The sequence below is a fragment of the Antechinus flavipes genome, chromosome 4 (genome assembly GCF_016432865.1).
Source record: "Antechinus flavipes isolate AdamAnt ecotype Samford, QLD, Australia chromosome 4, AdamAnt_v2, whole genome shotgun sequence".
Lineage (NCBI taxonomy): Eukaryota > Metazoa > Chordata > Mammalia > Dasyuromorphia > Dasyuridae > Antechinus > Antechinus flavipes.
In genome coordinates this window covers 252,581,593-252,602,776 of record NC_067401.1, presented here as the reverse complement: position 1 = coordinate 252,602,776, position 21,184 = coordinate 252,581,593, and the positions used below count along the sequence as shown (strand labels likewise).

Below are 21,184 nucleotides of genomic sequence, written 5' to 3'. Positions count from 1 at the left end.
AAATATACGGTCACTTTCTTTTTGGGTAGAATAAGCTTTTTTTGTTTAAATACTGTGTGTTTGTGAATTCAAAATTTTTCAAAAACTTGTTGACAAAATAAAATACTCATTAGATAAATAAAAGCTGATTTTTTTTGTTGTTATTTGATAAATGCTGGCAGCTACAATAAAACTGGCTATGTGGAATTCTTTTTTTTTATAGTAGAATTTTTTAATATAGTAGAGTTTTTTTTAATAGAGTTTTCTAAATTATAATTGTTTCTGATAAACATTTTCTAAGGTATATATAGCTGATTTCTTCATACTGAATATAAATTGACTCTTGATGACTTAAAGTCATCATTGTAAACATCACTTAGTCAGCAATCTATGTAGGGGTCAGCACCCAGACTCTTAAATTATGCTCATTATCATATCTTCACCATGGAATACTGTTGCTTTAAAAACTTTGGAAGATTATACTACCAAACTCAATTTACAATTTTAATGATATACCAATGGGTACTTTATAGAAATTTGTTAATAAATATATATTTTGAGAAACAAAAAAACCCAGGGGAATCAAAGGAAATAATGAAAGGAGATATAGGATATGTGTATTTGTTTATAATATATTAATATACTCATGTGTGTGTGTGTGTATATATTTTATATTATATGTTATATATACATATATACATATATATGTGTCTATATATATGTGTGTGTATATATATATATATATATATATACACACATACACATGTATCTTCATATCTTCACTGTGGTAAATTAATTTATCAAAATACATCTGCTTTATTCTTAGGTTCTTTTTGCTTAAACCATTTGTTCCTGTCTTTAGTCATAAAAACCTTTTTTTCTCCTTCTTCCAAACACAGAATTGTACTGGAATTTTGAATCCAGTGTTGCTGGAGATTTTCCCATTGCTTTAAAGTTTCTTTACATTTAGTCTCCTAATCTTTTTCTATCCCTAAAGATGATATCTGAATTTTTTTTTCCATTTCTTTGTGACCCCAGTGCTTAGCACAATACCTAGAATATAGTAGATGTTTAATACTTATTGACTTGCCAGCTGACTTTTTAGAAGTTATGATATTCCTTTGAATTCATCATTTAATACAAAAATCACTGAATCACGGACAGCTAGATGGCACAGTGGATAGAGCACCAGCCCTGAAGTCAAAAGGACCTGAGTTCACATCTGATCTTAGACATTTAACCCTTCTGTGTGACTCTGGGCAAGTCACTTAACCTTAATTGCCTTGGGCGGGGAGGGGGTGATCACTGAAACACTTTTTAAAAGCACATAACTATGAAAGGTAAACATTACCATTATGAATTTTCACATTCTACATATTGTTGAAACATATTCTTCTGTGTTTTAATTGAAGTAGTTTAAAAAAAATAACTCAGCGTGTTGATATGCCTTCTCTCGTAGGACATCTTCTCTCAATTCTGCTTCATCCAAGTCATTCCGGGATCTTTTACTGGAAGAAAAAAAATCTGTTACAAATCACACTCCAACAAATCATGTCAAAAAAGTTTGCTTTAAAAGAATTGAAGATTCTCAAGCTTTAAAATCTGTAAGGTAATAGAATAATGATTTATAATTTTCATTCCAGAATTCTATTTGCCTGTGTTCTGCAATGTTTTCAAGAGCTTTCATGTCTTTGTGTTTTGAAAATGTCATATTTAGGAGGAAGAGGAGCCATTTTCATGTTCATTTTTAAGAAAATTTTATCAGTCCTTGAGTGTTTTCTTTCTTCACTTCATTCTCACTGTTGAATTTCATTTCCTGATATTTCATGGATGAAGTTTCACGTGCAAAGGGATAATTTACTATAGTCAAATATATATAGTCTTGTTAGAAAAGTTTTTCCATATTAGAATACAATAGAACACAGCTTTGTTCTGACATGTAAGTAAGATTGATAATAAATGAAAGATATTTTAGTAAGCCATTGTTAATCATATTTATAATATTTCAAACTAGAAGAAAGGACTTTAGGCAACATCTCTTCCAACCTATTCATTTTACAGATGAGAAAATGAAATCTTAGAGAAGTGATTAGTCAGAACACACCTGCCTGATTACAACAAAACTTAGTTTTATTGGTTATCTAACAAACAAAATGCAAACTCCTCCATTTGACATTTAAAATGTGGGTCTAACATGACCTTTTCAGCCTTGTTGTGCATCACTCCCTCTTACTTACCTTGTTTTTCAATTAAACTGATCTTGCTTTTTCTTATCCAGACATCATTTCCCATCTCTGACATCTATATAACCTTAATCAAATCACATGACTTCTCTGAGCCTCAGTTTTCTCATTTATTAAGCTCTACTTAGGGGTTAGCTAAGTGGTACAGTGGATAGAGTACCAGTTCTGAAGTCAGGAGGACCCGAGTTCAAATCTGGTCTCAGACACTTAACACTTCCTGGCTGTGTGATCCTGGGCAAGTCACCCCCAATTATTTAAGCAAAAAAAAAAAAAAAGGTCTACTTGGACTCTAAGGTCCCTAGATCTAGAATCTAATAAATGCCCACATTTTATTAAGTTCAAGTTGCTGTTTAAAAAAAGTTTCTCAACATCATGAGATGGACATATTTATTCACTATGCACATAAGGGCTTTCATGAAGGTGTCTGCAGTGCTTCGAAGGAATTTCATCCTTATCCTTAGAAATTCCAGATTTCCTTTAAAACAATTTATTTGAATTTATTTTGTATATACTTCTGTGTATATGTTGTGGATGTTGTCTCTTCATTGCCTTTGAGAGATAGAGACTGTTTCATTTTTGTCTTTGTATCCCTAGTGCCTGATTGCTGATAGGATTCACTAAAATATCTTAAGTCATAATTAGTGAATTAGTGCTCATTTGACCTTAGAGTCCAACTAGATCTTTATAAATGAGAAAATTGAGGCCCAAAGAAGTCAAGTGATTTGAAGATTAGATAGATGTCAAAGGTGGGATTTGAAGTCTTGTCTGCTGTCTCCTGCATCAAGAAGGACTTCACTCATACCACCAGAATTCGATTTTACTTTTTAAAAGATTTCTCGGGAAGCAAAATTTTTCTTCCTCTGTAATATAAATTTCACAGATTACTTTCTTACATATGAGATTTTTTTTAAATGGAGAACTCTTAGAGTTATAAATGAATAAAATAACTATTTAGTTGTCATAGTACAATCAAATGAATAAATACATGACTACTCTGTGAAAAGTGCTCCTAGTTTCCCTCTCCTTTAGTCAAAAAAACAAAACAAAATAAAAAAAAACCCTTTAATTCTTTAAGATTTTCAATATTATGGGTTAATTTCTTTTGGATCTCCTCACCTCTCCCATCCTTCCTCATGCTTTACCACAAGTTTTTTTACATCCATCATGTTGCATTTGAAAACTGAATAGTCTTGTGCCCCTCCAGTGCAAGGAAAATTGTTTAATGCTAAAAAGCATTAAAAATGTTAGAATTATACTGCTGCTATAAGAAATAAGTTTTCTTATGTTTTTAAAAAAATATAGTGAATACTTGGATTTCTCAGAACAGATTTTAATGTATATAAATTACTATTTATATTTTACTTTGATTTAACTATTATATAGTTTTAAGTACTATCATTGGAAGTTTTCTTAATTGAATAAATAGCATTACATCTAAGAATTTTAGTTTAAATGGTATTGGAACAAAATACTTCTAAAATTCATTACTAGAGTATACTATAGCATTAAGACTATTAATTATTGTTACTTTTATGTGAATACTTATTTGATAGCTTTTTTAACTTTAGAAAATACATTTGTATTCTGTGTTATTAGAAAATAAGTTTGTACTCTGTGCTATTGTAGTAAACCTAATACAATATTATATATCTATTGGATATTCAATAATTGAGCTGTTTTAAATAAATTACATGGTATACACAGATGCAGGAGTAGTAGGAGGAACATACAGGTTGAGTTATTTTGTTTTATTTTATCTTGTCAAATATAGTGACATAAGTGGCAGGGAGGTGATTGAGGATAGATAAGAGTGCCAGGATTAGAGTTAGGAAGACTCTTTTTTCTAAGTTCACATCTGGCCTTTGACACTAGTTGTATGACCCTAGGCAAGTCATTTAATTCACTTTGCCTCAGTTTTCTCATCTATAAAATGAGCTGGAGAAGGAAGTGATAAATAACTCAAATATCTCTGCCAAGAAAACTCCATATTGAATCATGAAGAGTCAGATGTGACTGAGATACAACATATTGGCATAAATGGGTCTAATTAAAATTTAGCATCATAACCTTAATTTGTGAAATAGAAAACTGATTTATTGAAGAATTTTATTTTTTGAAGAATTGCCCTATGTAGAATATTGTGCCAGAACCTTTTAAAGGATACCAAAAAGTATAATCAGGGATCCCTGCTCTAAAAGCACTTTGTCTATTTAGGGAAGGAAAACAAATTTATTTATTTATTTTAGGCAATTGGGGTTAAGTGACTTGCCCAGGGTCACACAGCTAGACAGTGTCTGAGACCAGATTTGAACTCAGGTCCTCCTGATTTCAGGGCTGGTGCTCTATCCACTGCGCCACCTAGCTGCCCAAGGAAAACAAATTTAACAAGTTAGGTATCAATATAATACTTAAAAACATAAATTAAAAAAATGATTACAGATCTTACATTATATGACAGTAGTACAAAAGACAGCACAAAGATCATGTGATAAGTGCTGCCAGATGAGTAGTTTGTAGGTAATTAGTTCATTTGACCTAAAAAGAAAGGGAAGGACTTCGAGAAATGGAAAAGAGACTGGAAAGTATTCCAGGTCAGCAAAAAAGCAAAAGCATGGATAAATCTGTTTATATGTTTATAGCATATTTGGTTGACAATGAGTAAATCATTCAAGCTGAAATATAAAAGGTTTAAGTAGGGAAATAGTGGATTATTAGTTGGAGATGAGGTAACATAATAAATAATAATAATTCTTTTTTTTTTTCCATTTTAGAAAAAAAAAATCAGGAAATTCCACAAATGACCTGAATTTCTGATCTTATTGTAGAAAACATGATTTTTCAATACTAGTAAATAGTTTTAAGAATATCATAGTGTTCTTATAGAGGAATCTGCAACTTTCATTTATTCTTACAAATTTTTAGTAGATAAATATTTTAAAACTTCAGCATTCTCTTTTGCACAAATTTTTCTATCTGACATTTATATTACTTGGTAGATGTGGTATGGATCTTAATTTTTTAATAAATATAATATGTGGAGTCAAGCTTAAACTTTTAGTAAAAACAGTTGTACATGTCTGCCTCAAACTAATTGTTAATTTAAGTGGGCTTTTCCTCCCTTCTCTTGACATTTCTTTTTAGTCTTTTGGGAAAAATAGTTTTTGAATTTCTAATTAGCGATGGAAACCACTAATGAGGAAAAGGGGGAAAAAATTATTTGATTATTCCACTTATAATTTGTTTGTGTATAGTTAATCATTCCTAAAAATCTGGGCCACAAGTTTTATTATAGTGTGAATCAATTTGAAGAAAAAGCAGGTTATATACTTTAAAATTTTGACTATTAACTTTTTTTTTTTACTTTTATTTTTAAAAGACTAGAACTTTAAGGAGATTGATTATCAGTGTTTGTGAAAACTGTTTTTGTTAGCATTAGCTTCTCTAAATGTAATGATTAATAAATACTTCAATTATAATAATAATAAAGTAATAATAAATTACTTCAACTTTTTAAAAAAATTCAAGATTTAATAAATGTTGATTTCAAACTGTGCAGGAATGGACAATTTCCAAAGTTTCCATAGTTGGAAAAAAAATTCTTCAAGACTTGTCCTTTTGATTTAATAGGACTTGTTCCTATAAAGTAGAGCTTATATTCCACTTGTATTAGCCTTTAAGAACACTGGGGCATTTCTGTAAGGCGACATAGAAGTTTAGTGGAAGAATAATATTTATTGTTACTTGAGTTTTGGTTGAAAGTGCATTTGAAAATTTATGTAATTGTAGATTGAGAACCTTTAATATTCATGAATAAATTTTAGATTATTAAAAATACTTTATAGCTTATGATAGGTTTGTGTCTTAGAAAATTATTTGTGATTTCCTTGTTGTTCATCTCTTCCATATGTTGTTGAAAGTATGTCAATTAACCAAATGGCTTTCGCAGTAGTACACATTCTATTGGTTAATTTGTAATTGTTTGTATTGCCTTTTTTGGTAATTATAATTGGTTTGGTAACATTCTGGTATCCCTTAGAGAGTGACAGACCATTTTAGCAGATTAACTGATCACCAGTGGCAATAGTTGCCAATATGGTGGGAAAGTGACCCAACAGTATTTTATTTTAAAAACAAAAAATGACTTCAAGTTTTAGTTGACTGTTCACTAGGTCCAGAATGTGATCTAGCTACATGCATATGTGTATATATACTACATTAATAGAAATATAGTATTGAGAGCAAGGGAAGTTGCAATCCCTTATACCTTTCCATTGGTCATATCATTTCTGGAGAATGGAATAATTTTGATTCACTGTATCTCACTAGGGACATGGACAAGCCAGAGCATGCCTAAAAAGTAAATAGTATTAGGGGGGCTATCCTAATTTAGACCAAGCTATATTGAATGGTTCAACTAGGTGGTACAGTCAATAGGGTACCAGGCCTGGACTTAGAAAGACTTATCTTCTTGACTTAAAATCTGGCTTCAGACACTTACCACTTATGTGAGCCTGGGCAAGTCACTTAACTCTGTTTGCCTCAGTTTCCCCATCTATACAGCGGCAAATCATCCTAGTATCTTTTTTTTTTAATTTAATTTTTATTTAATAATTACTTTATATTGACACTCGTTTCTGTTCCGATTTTTTTTTTTTCCCTCCCTCCCTCCACCCCCTCCCCTAGACGGCAAGCAGTCCTTTATATGTTAGATATGTTGCAGTATATCCTAGATACAATATATGTTTGCAGAACCGAACAGTTCTCTTGTTGCATAGGGAGAATTGGATTCAGAAGGTATAAATAACCCGGGAAGAAAAACAAAAATGCAGATAGTTCACATTCGTTTCCCAGTGTTCTTTCTTTGGGTGTAGCTGCTTTTGTCTGTCATTTATCAATTGAAACTCAGGTCTCTTTGTCAAAGAAATCCACTTCCATCAAAATATGTCGTCATACAATATCGTTGTCGAAGTGTATAATGATCTCCTGGTTCTGCTCATTTCACTTAGCATCAGTTCATGTAAGTCTCGCCAGTCCTCTCTGTATTCATCCTGCTGGTCATTTCTTACAGAACAATAATATTCCATCACATTCATATACCACAATTTACCTAGCCATTCTCTAATTGATGGGCATCCATTCATTTTCCAGTTTCTAGCCACTACAAACACATCCTAGTATCTTTGACAAGAAAATACCAAATGGGATCAGAAAGAATTGGACTCAACTAAACAACAATAATATATAGGAAATTGAATACTATCAGAACCATACTATATGGAGAACTTAAGAAACATGAACAAAACCACAGTGAATGGAGGACTGGACTTAAAGTTGCGAAGACTCAAATCCAGTCCCAGACATTTAGTAATTATATCCTTGAGCATGTAACTTAAACATTATCTGGTTCAGTTTCCTCTGCAAAAGGAAGATAACTCCTACTTCGCAAGATCATTTTGAGGATGAAATGAAATAATTTATGTAAAGAGCTTTGCAAACCTTAAAGTGCTATATAAATACTCTCCATTAATTTTATTAGCATCATTATCATTATTAAAAGATCTGCCATTTCTTTCCTTTCTTTGGTTATTATCTTGGAAGCAGTTTGCTGCAATTAAAAAAAAAAAACATTACATTGGGAGACAAGACTCTCTATCACTTACTCCCTATGTGGCCATAAACAAGTTATCTAACCTTTTGGCATCTTAATTTTCTCATCTGCAAAATGAAGGAGTTGGACCAAATGACCTCCAGAGTCTCTTCCAGGACTGTTATCTATGAAGCTAAGAATTTAGTGTCATCTTCATGACACGATGAGACAACAAAATAGAAAATGTATCACATTACTATGCATATAAGAAGTACTAGCAAAAAAAATTATGATTATCAATTTCTTTCAGTGCTTTAAGAATTTAATAATTGTTTTTTTGTAGAACCTTCAGTGATATCTTTACATATAAAGGTAATAAGAAAGTATGTTTTCTTTTGTTGTCTTTCTCAATCAAATTTCAATGAGAAGGCAAAGTTGTATAATATAAAGCACATTTCACTGATAGTTGTCAAAGCTCTGCCACCACTAACTTTATTTATATATATTAGACATGTCATTTCATATGAATTTTGGGGCCTTAGTTTCTTTATAAAATGAGAGGGTGGCATTATATAATCTTCTGATTTTATAAATGTTTGATTTTCTGGAGGTTATTTTAGTGATTTGTTCCCTTTCTCATTGACTTAGAATTTCTGATATATATATATATATATATATATCTACATATATATATATATTTTATTACTGCTTTTGGTATTTGTTTTGTAGATATTCAACACGAAATAACTCAGGACCCATATATATATATTTTATTACTGCTTTTGGTATTTGTTTTGTAGATATTCAACACGAAATAACTCAGGACCCGAAGGTGACCATACTTCAGATTTGCCTCTGATAGAGAGTTCCAAGTAAGGTTGAGTTAACTGTTTCTTAGATCCTCCAAACTTATGATGCTAACTAACCATAGCAAGGACAAATTATGATTTAATATTCTCCAAGTTTTCTTTCCTGGTTGATAGCCTTATAATCCATTCCTCTTTATTCATGAGTAGAATGATAATTGCCCCTTAGTCTTTCCTGTCTCCTACCTCATCACTTTTGAAGCAGTTAAAATTTTTTTTCCAGCTTGTTTATTTTGTGAAAATATTTAAAAGTATTAGTATTAATAAAACACTGGTAAAGAGCAGTATATTACATGAGGTTAAAGATTGGATTGGTTCAATTGTTTTTCAGTTGTGTCTAAGTCTTTATGACTGCATTTGGAATTTTATTGGAAAAGATACTGGAGTAATTTGTCATTTCCTTCTTCAACTTATCTTACAAATAAGAAACTGAAGTAAACAGGTTTAAGTGACTTGCCCAGGATCATACAACTCATAAGTGTCTGAGGCCAGATTTGAACTTATTAAATGGACTTCGGCCCAGCTCTATAAAACTTTAGATATAAATGTTAGCTGCTATTGTATTTATTATCATTACTATTATTATTAGTAGTAGTTTGTAGTAACATTATGACCAGTAATTTCATTGGTATTGGGGAATGCTGGATATGGAGCTCCCTCTTCCAGTTTAAATTTACTAATACGTTTTTGGTAGCAAATAGTCTTAGAATGCTCAAAGGTACTATGTGGTGAAGTGAATACTCCAGGGTCACACAACCAATATATGTCAGATAGAAGACTTACAGTTAGATCTCTGACTCTAAGACTTGGATGAAGTTGCCTGTCCCCGAAGAACATATTTTGATATGGTAAATGAAAATTCACAACAGTTTTTCTCTTGCAGTCCTTGGCTGTCTTCATCACTGACTGCCCCTCCTGTGAATGCTCCTGTTACTTTTGCAGCTATTGTGGAGGAAGAGCTGCAGCAAGAGGCAGCTCTTAACAGAATTCGAGAAAAACCATTGGCCCTGATCCAGGTAATGGAACAAATCAAAGCTTTCCATTAATTCTTCAGGAAATTATTATTTTGTAGGTAGAAGCAATCCCTCAGATTTGAATGCCAAATTAAAGTGTTAAAAACACATTAAAAACAAAACTGTATCCCCTAATATTAATATTAATGGAAGGACATTTGAGATATATATATATCACTTAGAAACTTTAAATAATAAGTTTTTTCTTTTTCTCTAATGAAAATACTTTCAACTTAATTCACCAAATGGTTATTATATGCAAGGAAATGTATAGAAAAGAAACTAGATATAGCCTGTCTTCAAAAAGTCTATACCCTTAAAATTTTTTCTTTATTCTGATTCCATTGTTTAAAAGAATGATCATTACAGAATTGGCAATAGCTCTTTCTACTCGATCTCTACAATTTTTAACTTAAGAATTTAATTTTTTTCTCCTTTTTTCCCCTCTTTAGGTTGAGGAACGTGCAATACAAGACTTGTTGATCCACTATGAGGCATATGGCAATCCTGATGAGTTTGTCATTGTTGAAAGGGCACCTCAGGGACCTATTGCTGTACCTATGTGGAACAAGCATGGTTACTAATCTACTACAGATTAGATATGTCTATTTCATATTCTTAATCTTTATAGTGGAAAATAGGCTGAGGGAAAGAATTTTCATAACATCAACAGCTCATTCTGGAATAAAAGAAGAATTTCATTTGTCCATAGCAGTGATTTTAAGTATAATGTATAATCAAAAGGAGATTTCAGAATTGTGTTTTTAGTAATTAAAAAAAAAAAGGTATGATAAACATTTAACCACATTAAGTTTAAGTAGAATTATTTACTTTAAGTTAAATATGCAAGTAAGGAGAAGGATAAGTGATGAAAATATAAAAAGTGACAGATTAAAAAAGATAATTTGAGAATTTGTGGTTAATAGTTTAGAAAAATTTGCCAAATGTTTCTTGGTATGCTTATGGTTACAACAAAATTGATATGATTGAAACAGGGACCCTAACTATTGCTTTCTCAATTTACTATTGATGATAGTTTGATGATAGACACCTAAAGGGATATATTAAGTAATGAATCTGAGGTTTTAGATACTAATGCTTCATCATAGCACTCGTTTTCTGTGTAGTTGAGAGTGTTCTAGATTCCACTGAAGTAGTTTATTCTTCAATATGATCTCAGCCTTTGAATATAGAGGAAAGGAAGAAGGAAAAATAATATCGTATAGTTGAAGTTAAAATAATTACAGTTCCGCATTGCAGTTGAGAGGCCCGCTAACTTTTAGATCTTTTTGAAGACTAATTGAAAGAAATCAGTTTCTCTGTGTGCTGAAAATTTCCAGAATGAATGTTTGAATTATGAATGTATAAAATGACTAGTTTGGAAGAGGATTGATAAATGGCTTTGCAGTATTGTGCATACAAACTATTTCTGTGCCTGGTTCATCTGAACAAATTTATATTAAAAAAAAAAAAAAGGCATTAGCCTTACATTAGACAGGTTTCTTTGTCTGCATTTGAATAGATTTAATTTTAAAAGTTTTGCCATCTTAGTTGAGATTCTGGGTGGAGTAAAAAGGAAAAAATACAAAAGTCTTACACATATGTGGAAGAATGGACTAAATAACACACTTTGATGGAATTAACTTGTTTTGGAAAGAAATGTGGCTGCAACTCACTAATGATTTCATGTTCTGCTATACCAAAACCAAAAAAAAAAAAAAAATCTACCCTCAAAAACACAGAATACACAGCAAATATGTAAAGCAGAAGTTCAATAAAAAGTTAAATCTTGATTCACACCAATGTGATGAGTATTTTTTATTAAGTTTGTTCTCTGGGAAATTTTATAATCCACAATGTATTACGAATGATAAGATAGTTTTACAGTTAATTACCTATTTAAACTATCATTTTCTATGTTTAGAGATAAATTATAAAGGATAAAATAAATTCTATTTCCTCTCAGTGGAATTTATCCTAGTAAAATATATATTTGAAACCTAAAAAGTTTGAATATATTTTAGTGTGAACACACATTTGTTCATTATGTGGTAGAATCAGGAGTCCGTGAAAGCTTGATGAGTTAACATGAACACACAGATAAAAGGAAGTAAGCAGCTTAAGTATAGAAGTAGATAAACAAATTATTGCTTCTTTCCTGTGTGAAAAGGTTGGAGATTTGGGGTTGCCATATGTGCCAGTGTGAAAGAGATTGTCAACATTTCTATTACAAAACTTCATAAGTTTTTGGCAGATGAGCAGATATAGGAGGACAGGGTTAAGTTAAAGCAGCACTTCCCCATAGCAGAAAGCACCAACAGAGGTATTGTAAAATGGGAGATTTTCTTTATGTAAAATGGGAGATTTGGGGGTTGTAGTGAGAAGAATGTTAAAACTAGTTCATCTTGTAGAGAATAATATGAGCTTTGAAAAGCATGTTGTATGTCAAACCTAGTTGCCACTTGTGTTGTAAAATGCAGAATTTCCTTCCAGCTAAAGGAGATGAAATGAGTTTAACAAAATTTTATATCCTCTATCTTGTTAAGAGTCCTTATTCATCTTGGAATAGAAATTAATACAGTTTATGAGAAGCAGTATAGTACAGTAGATAGGAAGCCAGCAGTGGAGTCTGGAAGACCTAAGTTTGAGTCCCAGCTATGACACAAGCCGATTTTTAAGACCTTAAATCTCTGGGCCAATCAGTGATTCAGAAAATTATCTAAGATTATAAATTGTGGAAAGATTGCATTGATTAAGGAAGTCTCTACAGTGGCAATAGATTGATAGATATTTTATGAAGTATTTGCCACATACCAGGTTCTGTGATAAATCATAGATCAAAGATTCAAGACTTTTTCTTCCTTCAGGGAGATTATATTCAAATAGAGGAAGATACTACCTAAAAGAGAAATTTAAAGGCAGGGGGAATGTTTGAGAAACAGGTGAAGACATGAATCAGGGGTGGACCTAGGAAAGTTCTGAAAGACTAAAAATGACTAACTTGGGCATTCACCCAAATGGAAATTCCAGAGATGAATTCATTAGTCAGAACAAAGGGATCCCCTTCAGGGATAGAGGATTCTTCCAGGATGAAAAGGCTGCTTTGGTATAGTGAAGGACTCCAGAGTCAGGAGTAAAGCTGGGAGAGAAACCGACCATCCTGATCTGTCAAGGAACATAACCTTATTCATTAGCTTGGGATCTGAGACCCACTCAGCTCTTTTCCAATTGCTACAATCTTTGCTTGCATATACCACTCATACCTTTACCCCCAGCATTGTTTTGCAATAAACAACAGACCTTAATTCTGCCCATCCACCTATGGAGAAGGAAAATAAAGGGTAGAACCACTTTGTGCCTCAGATGGGTAGCTTTGCCTGGCCTATAATACTCTCATATCAAGGAATCCCAAGGTGGTAGAAACTTTACTGAGAATACCCCAAAACCTATGGAAAACAGTAGAACGTATGCAACCCAATTAAAGAACTGACGAATGGAGATTTCTGGGAGATAGTTGAGTAAGTAGGCCTATAGAGACCTTGAAGGAAAGGGATTCTATTAAGAATTTAGAGCAGAAGGGATAAACAAATAGAAAAGATACTTAAAAGGAAAAAAAAACCACAAGAGTATTTCATCACAAGAGCCGGTAGGTGGCACAAGGTAGAGAGTGCCAGACCTGCATTAAATTCGAATCTTGGGCCCTTCAAGAGTTCAAATCTGGACTCAGACTATTAGCTATGTTACCTTAGGCAAGTCTCTTACCAAATTTGCCCCAATTTCCTCATCTTTAAAATGAGCTAGAGAAAGAAATGGAAAACTACTCTACTGTCTTGTTAATAAAGTCCCAAAGGAGGCCAAGAGGATTCAGAGACACCTGAAAAATTATTAACAACAAAATCCCATCACAATCATATAACACAATCTGTTCAGCCATTTTCCTATTGAGAGGTATCCCTTCAATTTCCACCTCTTTGCCAGTATTAAAAAAAAAAAAGCTGTTATTCATATTTTTATACTTATAGGTACTTTTCCTTTGATCTTTTTGGGATAAAGACCTAATAAGGATATTCATGGATCAAAAAATATATACAGTTTTATTGCTGTTTGGGCATACCAAATTGTTCTCCAGAATGGTTGGACCAATTCACAATTTCACCAGCAATGCAACATTGTCTTAATTTTTGCACATTGCCTTCAACATTTGTCATTTTCCTTTTCTGTCAAATGATGATCTGATAAATATGATAGTATTAGGTGTTTTAATTTGCATTTCTTCTGTCAATAATAATTTAAGAGTATTTTATATCACTCTAGAGATCATTTTTTATCAGAAAACTTCATATCCTTTGACCGTTTATCAACTGGGGAATGACTCATTTTAATACATTGCATTCAATTCATTATATATTTAATAAATAAGGCCTTTTTCAAAGAAATTTGCTATAAAATTTCCCTCTCCCTCAATTTCCTGCTTTTACTTCTAATCTTGATTGCATTGGTTTTGTATAGAATAGGGAGAGATAATGTGAAGAACTTACAGGAATGTATGAATTCTTTTTCTGTATTTTATTTTCATTATTTCTGTGTTTCCCCTAAGACCTGTATAATATGTGCAGGCTCATATTTACTTGAGCCTTGGCTATAACATATAACATATATAACAAACCAGCTATAAACATATTTACTTAACCTGAGCTGATGAGATTTATCAATATTTGACATTTATCGATATTAGTCTATTAGCTGGACAACTATGTGCTTGATTAAGCCTGAAGGCCTTATTTTCTGTTTCCTAGAAATCAGGAGATTTCAGGGAAACAGAAACCTTCCATTCCTTTTTTTTTTTTTTTTTTTTTTTTTTTTTTTTTTTTTTTTTAATAATAAATTTTATTTTATTTAATAATAACTTCGCATTGACAGAATCCATGCCAGGATAATTTCTACACGACATTATCCCTTGCAATCACTTATGTTTCGTTTTTTCCCCTCCCTCCCTCCTCCCCCCCCCCAGGATGGCAAGCAGTCCTATATATGCTAAACATGTTGCAGTATATCCTAGATACAATACATATTTGCAGAACCAAACAGTTCTCTTGTTGCACAGGGAGAATTGGATTCAGAAGGTAAAAATAACTCGGGAAGAAAATCAAAAATGCAAATAGTTCACATTCATTTCCCAGTATTCCTTCTTTGGGTGTAGCTGTTTCTGTCCATCATTTCTCCAATGAAACTCAGTTAAGTCTCTTTGTCAGAGAAATCCACTTCCATCAGAATACATCTTCATACAATATCGTTGTCGAAGTGTATAATGATCTCCTTGTTCTGCTCATCTCACTTAGCATCAGTCCATGTAGGTCTCTCCAAGCCTCTCTGTATTCATCCTGCTGGTCATTCCTTACAGAGCAATAATATTCCATAACATTCATATACCACAATTTACCCAGCCATTCTCCAATTGATGGGCATCCATTCATTTTCCAGTTTCTAGCCACTACAAACAGGGCTGCTACAAACATTTTGGCACATACAGGTCCCCTTCCCTTTTTTAGTATCTCTTTGGGGTATAAGCCCAATAGAAACACTGTTGGATCAAAGGGTATGCACAGTTTGATAACTTTTTGGGCATAATTCCAGATCGCTCTCCAGAATGGCTGGATTCGTTCACAACTCCACCAACAATGCATCAATGTCCCCGTTTTCCCGCATCCCCTCCAACATTCATCATTGTTTTTTCCTGTCATCTTAGCCAATCTGACAGGAGTGTAGTGATATCTCAGAGTTGTCTTAATTTGCATTTCTCTGATCAATAGTGATTTGGAACACTCTTTCATGTGAGTGGTAATAGTTTCAATTTCTTCATCTGAAAATTGTCTGTTCATATCCTTTGACCATTTATCAATTGGAGAATGGCTTGATTTTTTATAAATTTGAGTCAGTTCTCTATATATTTTGGAAATGAGGCCTTTATCAGAACCTTTAATTGTAAAGATGTTTTCCCAGTTAGTTACTTCCCTACTAATCTTGTTTGCATTCGTTCTGTTTGTACAAAGGCTTTTTAATTTGATATAATCAAAATTTTCTATTTTGTGATTGGTAATGGTCTCTAGTTCATCTTTGGTCACAAATTTCTTTCTCCTCCACAGGTCTGAGAGATAAACTATCCTATGTTCCTCTAATTTATTTATAGTCTCGTTCTTTATGCCTAGGTCATGGACCCATTTAGATCTTATCTTGGTATGTGGTGTTAAGTGTGGGTCCTTGCCTAATTTCTGCCATACTAATTTCCAGTTATCCCAGCAGTTTTTATCAAATAATGAAATCTTATCCCAAAATTTAGAATCTTTGGGTTTGTCAAACACTAGATTGCTATAGTTGACTATTCTGTCTTGTGAACCTAACCTTTTCCACTGATCAACTAATCTATTTCTAAGCCAATACCAGATGGTTTTGGTGACTGCTGCTTTATAATATAATTTTAGATCAGGTACAGCTAGACCACCTTCATTTGATTTTTTTTTCATTAATTCCCTTGAGATTCTCGACTTTTTATTGTTCCATATGAATTTTGTTGTTATTTTTTCTAAATCATTAAAATATTTTCTTGGAAGTCTGATTGGTATAGCACTAAATAAATAGATTAGTTTAGGGAGTATTGTCATCTTTATTATATTTGCTCGGCCTATCCAAGAGCACTTAATATTTTTCCAATTATTTAAGTCTGACTTTATTTGTGTGAAAACTTTTTTGTAATTTTGCTCATATAATTCCTGACTTTCCTTTGGTAGGTAGATTCCCAAATATTTTATGCTATCAACAGTTATTTTGAATGGAATTTCTCTTTGTATCTCTTGCTCTTGGATTTTGTTGGTGGTGTATAAGAATGCTGAGGATTTATGGGGATTTATTTTGTATCCTGCTACTTTGCTAAAATTATGAATTATTTCTAATAGCTTTTTAGTAGAATCTCTGGGGTTTTCTAGGTATACCATCATATCATCTGCAAAGAGTGATAGTTTGGTTTCCTCATTGCCTACTCTAATTCCTTTAATCTCTTTCTCGACTCTTATTGCAGAGGCCAGTGTTTCTAATACAATATTGAATAATAATGGTGATAGTGGGCAACCTTGCTTCACTCCAGATCTTACCGGGAAAGGTTCCAGTTTTTCCCCATTGCATATGATGCTTACTGAAGGTTTAAAATATATGCTCCTAACTATTTTAAGGAAAAGTCCTTTTATTCCTATGCTCTCAAGTGTTTTTATTAGGAATGGCTGTTGGATTTTATCAAATGCTTTTTCTGCATCTATTGAAATGATCATATGGTTTTTGTTTGGTTGGTTGTTGATATAGTCAATTATGTTAATAGTTTTCCTAATATTGAACCAGCCCTGCATTCCTGGTATAAATCCTACTTGGTCATAGTGTATTATCCTGGGGATGATTTTCTGTAATCTTTTTGCTAATATTTTATTTAAGATTTTAGCATCAATATTCATTAGGGAGATTGGTCTATAATTTTCTTTCTCTGTTTTCAGCCTACCTGGTTTAGGTATCAGTACCATATCTGTGTCATAAAAGGAGTTTGGTAGGACTCCTTCAATCCCTACTTCTTCAAATAGTTTATTTAGCATTGGAGTTAATTGATCTTTAAATGTTTGATAGAATTCAGATGTAAATCCATCTGGTCCTGGGGTTTTTTTCTTAGGGAGTTGATTGATAGTTTGTTCTATTTCTTTTTCTGAGATAGGAGTGTTTAGGATATTTACTTCTTCCTCTGTTAGTTTAGGTAAGCTATATTTTTGGAGGTATTCTTCTATTTCATTTAAGTTGTCGAATTTATTGGCGTAAAGTTGGGCAAAGTAACTCCTAATTATTGCTCTAATTTCCTCTTCGTTAGTGGTGAGTTCTCCCTTTTCATTTTTAAGACTAACAATTTGATTTTCCTCTTTCCTTTTTTTAATCAGATTTACTAAGGGTTTGTCTATTTTGTTGGTTTTTTCATAGAACCAACTCTTAGTTTTATTAATCAATTCAATAGTTTTTTTACTTTCAATTTTATTGATCTCTCCTTTTATTTTTTGAATTTCAAGTTTAGTGTTTGATTGGGGGTTTTTAATTTGTTCCTTTTCTAGCATTTTTAGTTGCAAGCCCAATTCATTGACCTTCTCTTTCTCTATTTTATACAAATAGGCCTCTAGAGATATGAGATTTCCCCTTATTACCGCTTTGGCTGCATCCCATACATTTTGGTATGATGTCTCATTATTATCATTTTCTTGGATGAAGTTATTAATTATGTCTATAATTTGCTGTTTCACCCAATCATTCTTTAGTATGAGATTATTTAGTTTCCAATTATTTTTTGGTCTACTTTCCTGTGGCTTTTTATTGAATGTAATTTTCAATGCATCATGGTCTGAAAAGGATGCATTCACTATTTCTGCCTTACTGCATTTGAGTTTGAGGTTTTTATGTCCTAATATATGATCAATTTTTGTATAAGTTCCATGAACTGCTGAAAAGAAGGTGTACTCCTTTCTGTCCCCATTACATTTTCTCCAGAGATCTATCATATCTAATTTTTCTAGTATTCTATTTATCTCTTTGACTTCTTTCTTATTTATTTTGTGGTTTGATTTATCTAATTCTGAGAGTGCAAGGTTGAGATCTCCCACTATTAAAGTTTTACTGTCTATTTCTTCTTGCAGCTCTCTTAATTTCTCTTTTAGGAATTTAGATGCTACACTACTTGGTGCATATATATTTAATATAGATACTTCTTCATTATTCATTCTACCCTTTAGCAAGATATAGTGCCCTTCCTTATCTCTTTTGATTAGATCAATTTTTGCTTTAGCTTGATCTGAGATCAGGATGGCTACCCCTGCTTTTTTGGCTTCACCTGAAGCATAGTAGATTTTGCTCCAACCTTTTACCTTTAACCTGCATGTATCACCCCGCTTCAGGTGTGTTTCCTGTATACAACATATTGTAGGATTCTGGCTTTTAATCCATTCTGCTAACCGCTTCCTCTTTATAGAGGAGTTTACCCCGTTCACATTTATGGTTAAAATGACCAATTCTGTATTACTTGCCATCTTGTTAACCCCGGTTTATGCTTTTCTCCCTTCTTACTCCCTTACCCCCTCCCTTACCCCCCTTCCCAGTATTAAGCTTGTGAGCTCCCCTTGCTTCTCACAGCCCTCCCTTTTTCAGTATCCCTCCCCCCCCTTAGAGTTCCCCCCCCCAACTTACCCCTTTCCCTCCCAGTTACCGTATTCCCTTCCACTTAGCTTATTCCTTCCTTTTTCACTTCTCCCTTCTCACTTTTCAATGAGGTGGGAGAAGTTTCACCATAGAATGAATATGTCTAAAATTCTTCTCTTACTGCCAATTCTGAAAGCAGTAAAATACTCACTATTTTCATTCCTCTCCATTCTTTCTCTCAGATTTACTAGGTTTTCTTTGCCTCTTCATGAAATGTAGTACCCCCACTTTCCCTTTTTTCTAGTACAATGTCCTTTCCACAACTAGTTTCTAGAACAAGGTATACATGTATTCTTTATACATCTTTACAGCCGAAATATAGTTCCCAAGATTAATCTTTACCTTTTTAGATTTCTCTTGAGTTCTGTGCTTGTAGATCAAATTTTTTGTTAAGTTCTGGCTTTTTCATCAGAAATAGATGAAATTCGCTTATTTCGTTGAATGTCCATCTTCTTCCCTGGAAAAAGATGCTCATTCTCGCTGGGTAAGTTATTTTTGGTTGCATACCAAGTTCCTTAGCCTTTCGGAATATCATATTCCAGGCCCTTCGATCCTTTAATGTGGATGCTGCCAGATCCTGGGTGATCCTTATTGTGGCTCCTTGATACTTGAATTGGGTTTTTCTAGCCGCTTGCAGTATTTTTTCCTTTGCCTGAGGGTTCTGGCATTTGGCCACTATATTCCTTGGTGTTTTGATTTTAGGATCCCTTTCAGTAGGGGATCGATGAATTCTTTCAATGTCTATTTTACCTTCTGTTTCTATGACTTCTGGGCAGTTCTCTTTGATAATTTCCTGGAAGATAGTGTTCAGGCTTTTTTTTTCATCATACTTTTCTGGAAGTCCGATGATTCTCAGGTTGTCTCTCCTGGATCTGTTTTCCAGGTCTGTTGTCTTCCCCAGAAGGTATTTCACATCCTTTTCCATTGTTTGATTTTTTTGGATTTGCTTGACTGATTCTTCTTGTCTCCTCGAGTCATTCAATTCCAATTGTTCGACCCTGATTTTCAGTGAGGTATTTTCTTCACTCACTTTTTTAAGATCTTTTTCTAATTGTCCAATTGAGTTCTTTTGTTCTGTGGAATTTTTTTCCATTTCGCCAATTTTGTTTTTTAGAGAGCTGTTTTCTGTTTCCAGTTCACTAATCCTATTTTTCAAGGATTTGGTTTCTTTATCCACTCTCTCTTTAACTGACTTCTCCAGGCTCTTTTGCCAAGCCTCCCTCTCCTTTTTCAGAGCCTCCCTCTCCTTTTCCCATTTTTCTTCTAGCTCCCTTGTGAGAGCCTTTTTAATTTCCTCCATGAGATTCATCTGTGCTGAGGGACATAAGGTCTCTTCCTTCGGGGATTCACCTGGGGACTGTTTGTTTTTAGTCTCCTCAGGGTTTGGAGTCTGCTCTTTATCTGTATAAAAGCTGTCCAGGGTTAAATTCTTTTTCAGTTTCTTGCTCATTCTGTCTATTTATCAAAGACAAACTATCAAAGAAACAGAAGGAAAAAAAAAACCCCTTGAATGGAGGCTGCTTTCTTTGGGGGAGGGGCAGGGTATTTGTGAGGCACAGGTCCTACTGTGCTATGGCGCCTGCGCACTGAGATCCGAGCGCTCTGAGATCCGAGCGGGTTAAGACACTGTGGGGGAGGGGTGGCCAGGACCCGAGAAACTCCAGCTGTCCGGGATTGTATTCTTCACCCCCGGTGTTTTTAGCTTCTCTGCTGGGCTGCTGACTTGCTCCTATAGCAAAGCTCTCACCGCAGAGACGGCTGCGATCGCGTCCTACCACCTCTCCGCTCCACCCGGTTCTGAGCTGCTATCTGTGCTTTGGTTGCCGCTGCTGCCCGCAGACTGCTTCCAAATACCGTCCCCGCCCTCGCGCAAAAACAGACCTTTCTTGACGAGTCTCAAGGATGGTTTCTCTTGGTAAGTAATTGTATGGTTTTTTTTCAGTCGAGCATTAATTCAGAGGCATGAAATGAAATGAATAGTGAGAGAAAAACACGGAGATTACACAGAAGTGTATTTCCTCTCCGCCATCTTGGCCGGAAGTCTGAAACCTTCCATTCCAATCTCTCCGAATAGCAACAACCAATTAGATGCCTCCCCCTCCCCTTCTCAATGCTCTCACTTGTGATGTAATCTCTTGAATAAAAGCTATGTATCTTTACTACTTCTTTAGCCCTCCTACCACAAGCTTTCTCTTTCTGATCTCGTGATGGGACGGCTCATCCTCCAGA

The 21,184-nt window shown here is 33.6% G+C and overlaps 1 protein-coding gene across 3 annotated transcripts in view; it reads left to right on the top strand.

Annotated features, from left to right (window-relative positions):
- IBTK (inhibitor of Bruton tyrosine kinase) overlaps window positions 1-11,487 on the top strand; it is a 95,357-nt gene extending 83,870 nt beyond the window's left edge. For 2 of the 3 annotated variants that reach the window (XM_051997322.1, XM_051997321.1), the window contains exons 27-30: window positions 1,439-1,588; window positions 8,610-8,681; window positions 9,559-9,691; window positions 10,141-11,487. In XM_051997322.1, the coding sequence (XP_051853282.1) occupies window positions 1,439-1,588; window positions 8,610-8,681; window positions 9,559-9,691; window positions 10,141-10,272 (487 nt within the window). In that variant the 3' untranslated portion in view covers window positions 10,273-11,487. The remainder of the gene's footprint in view (window positions 1-1,438; window positions 1,589-8,609; window positions 8,682-9,558; window positions 9,692-10,140) is intronic. The other variant, XM_051997323.1, reaches the window with a different exon arrangement.
- Window positions 11,488-21,184: the final 9,697 nt, after the last annotated feature.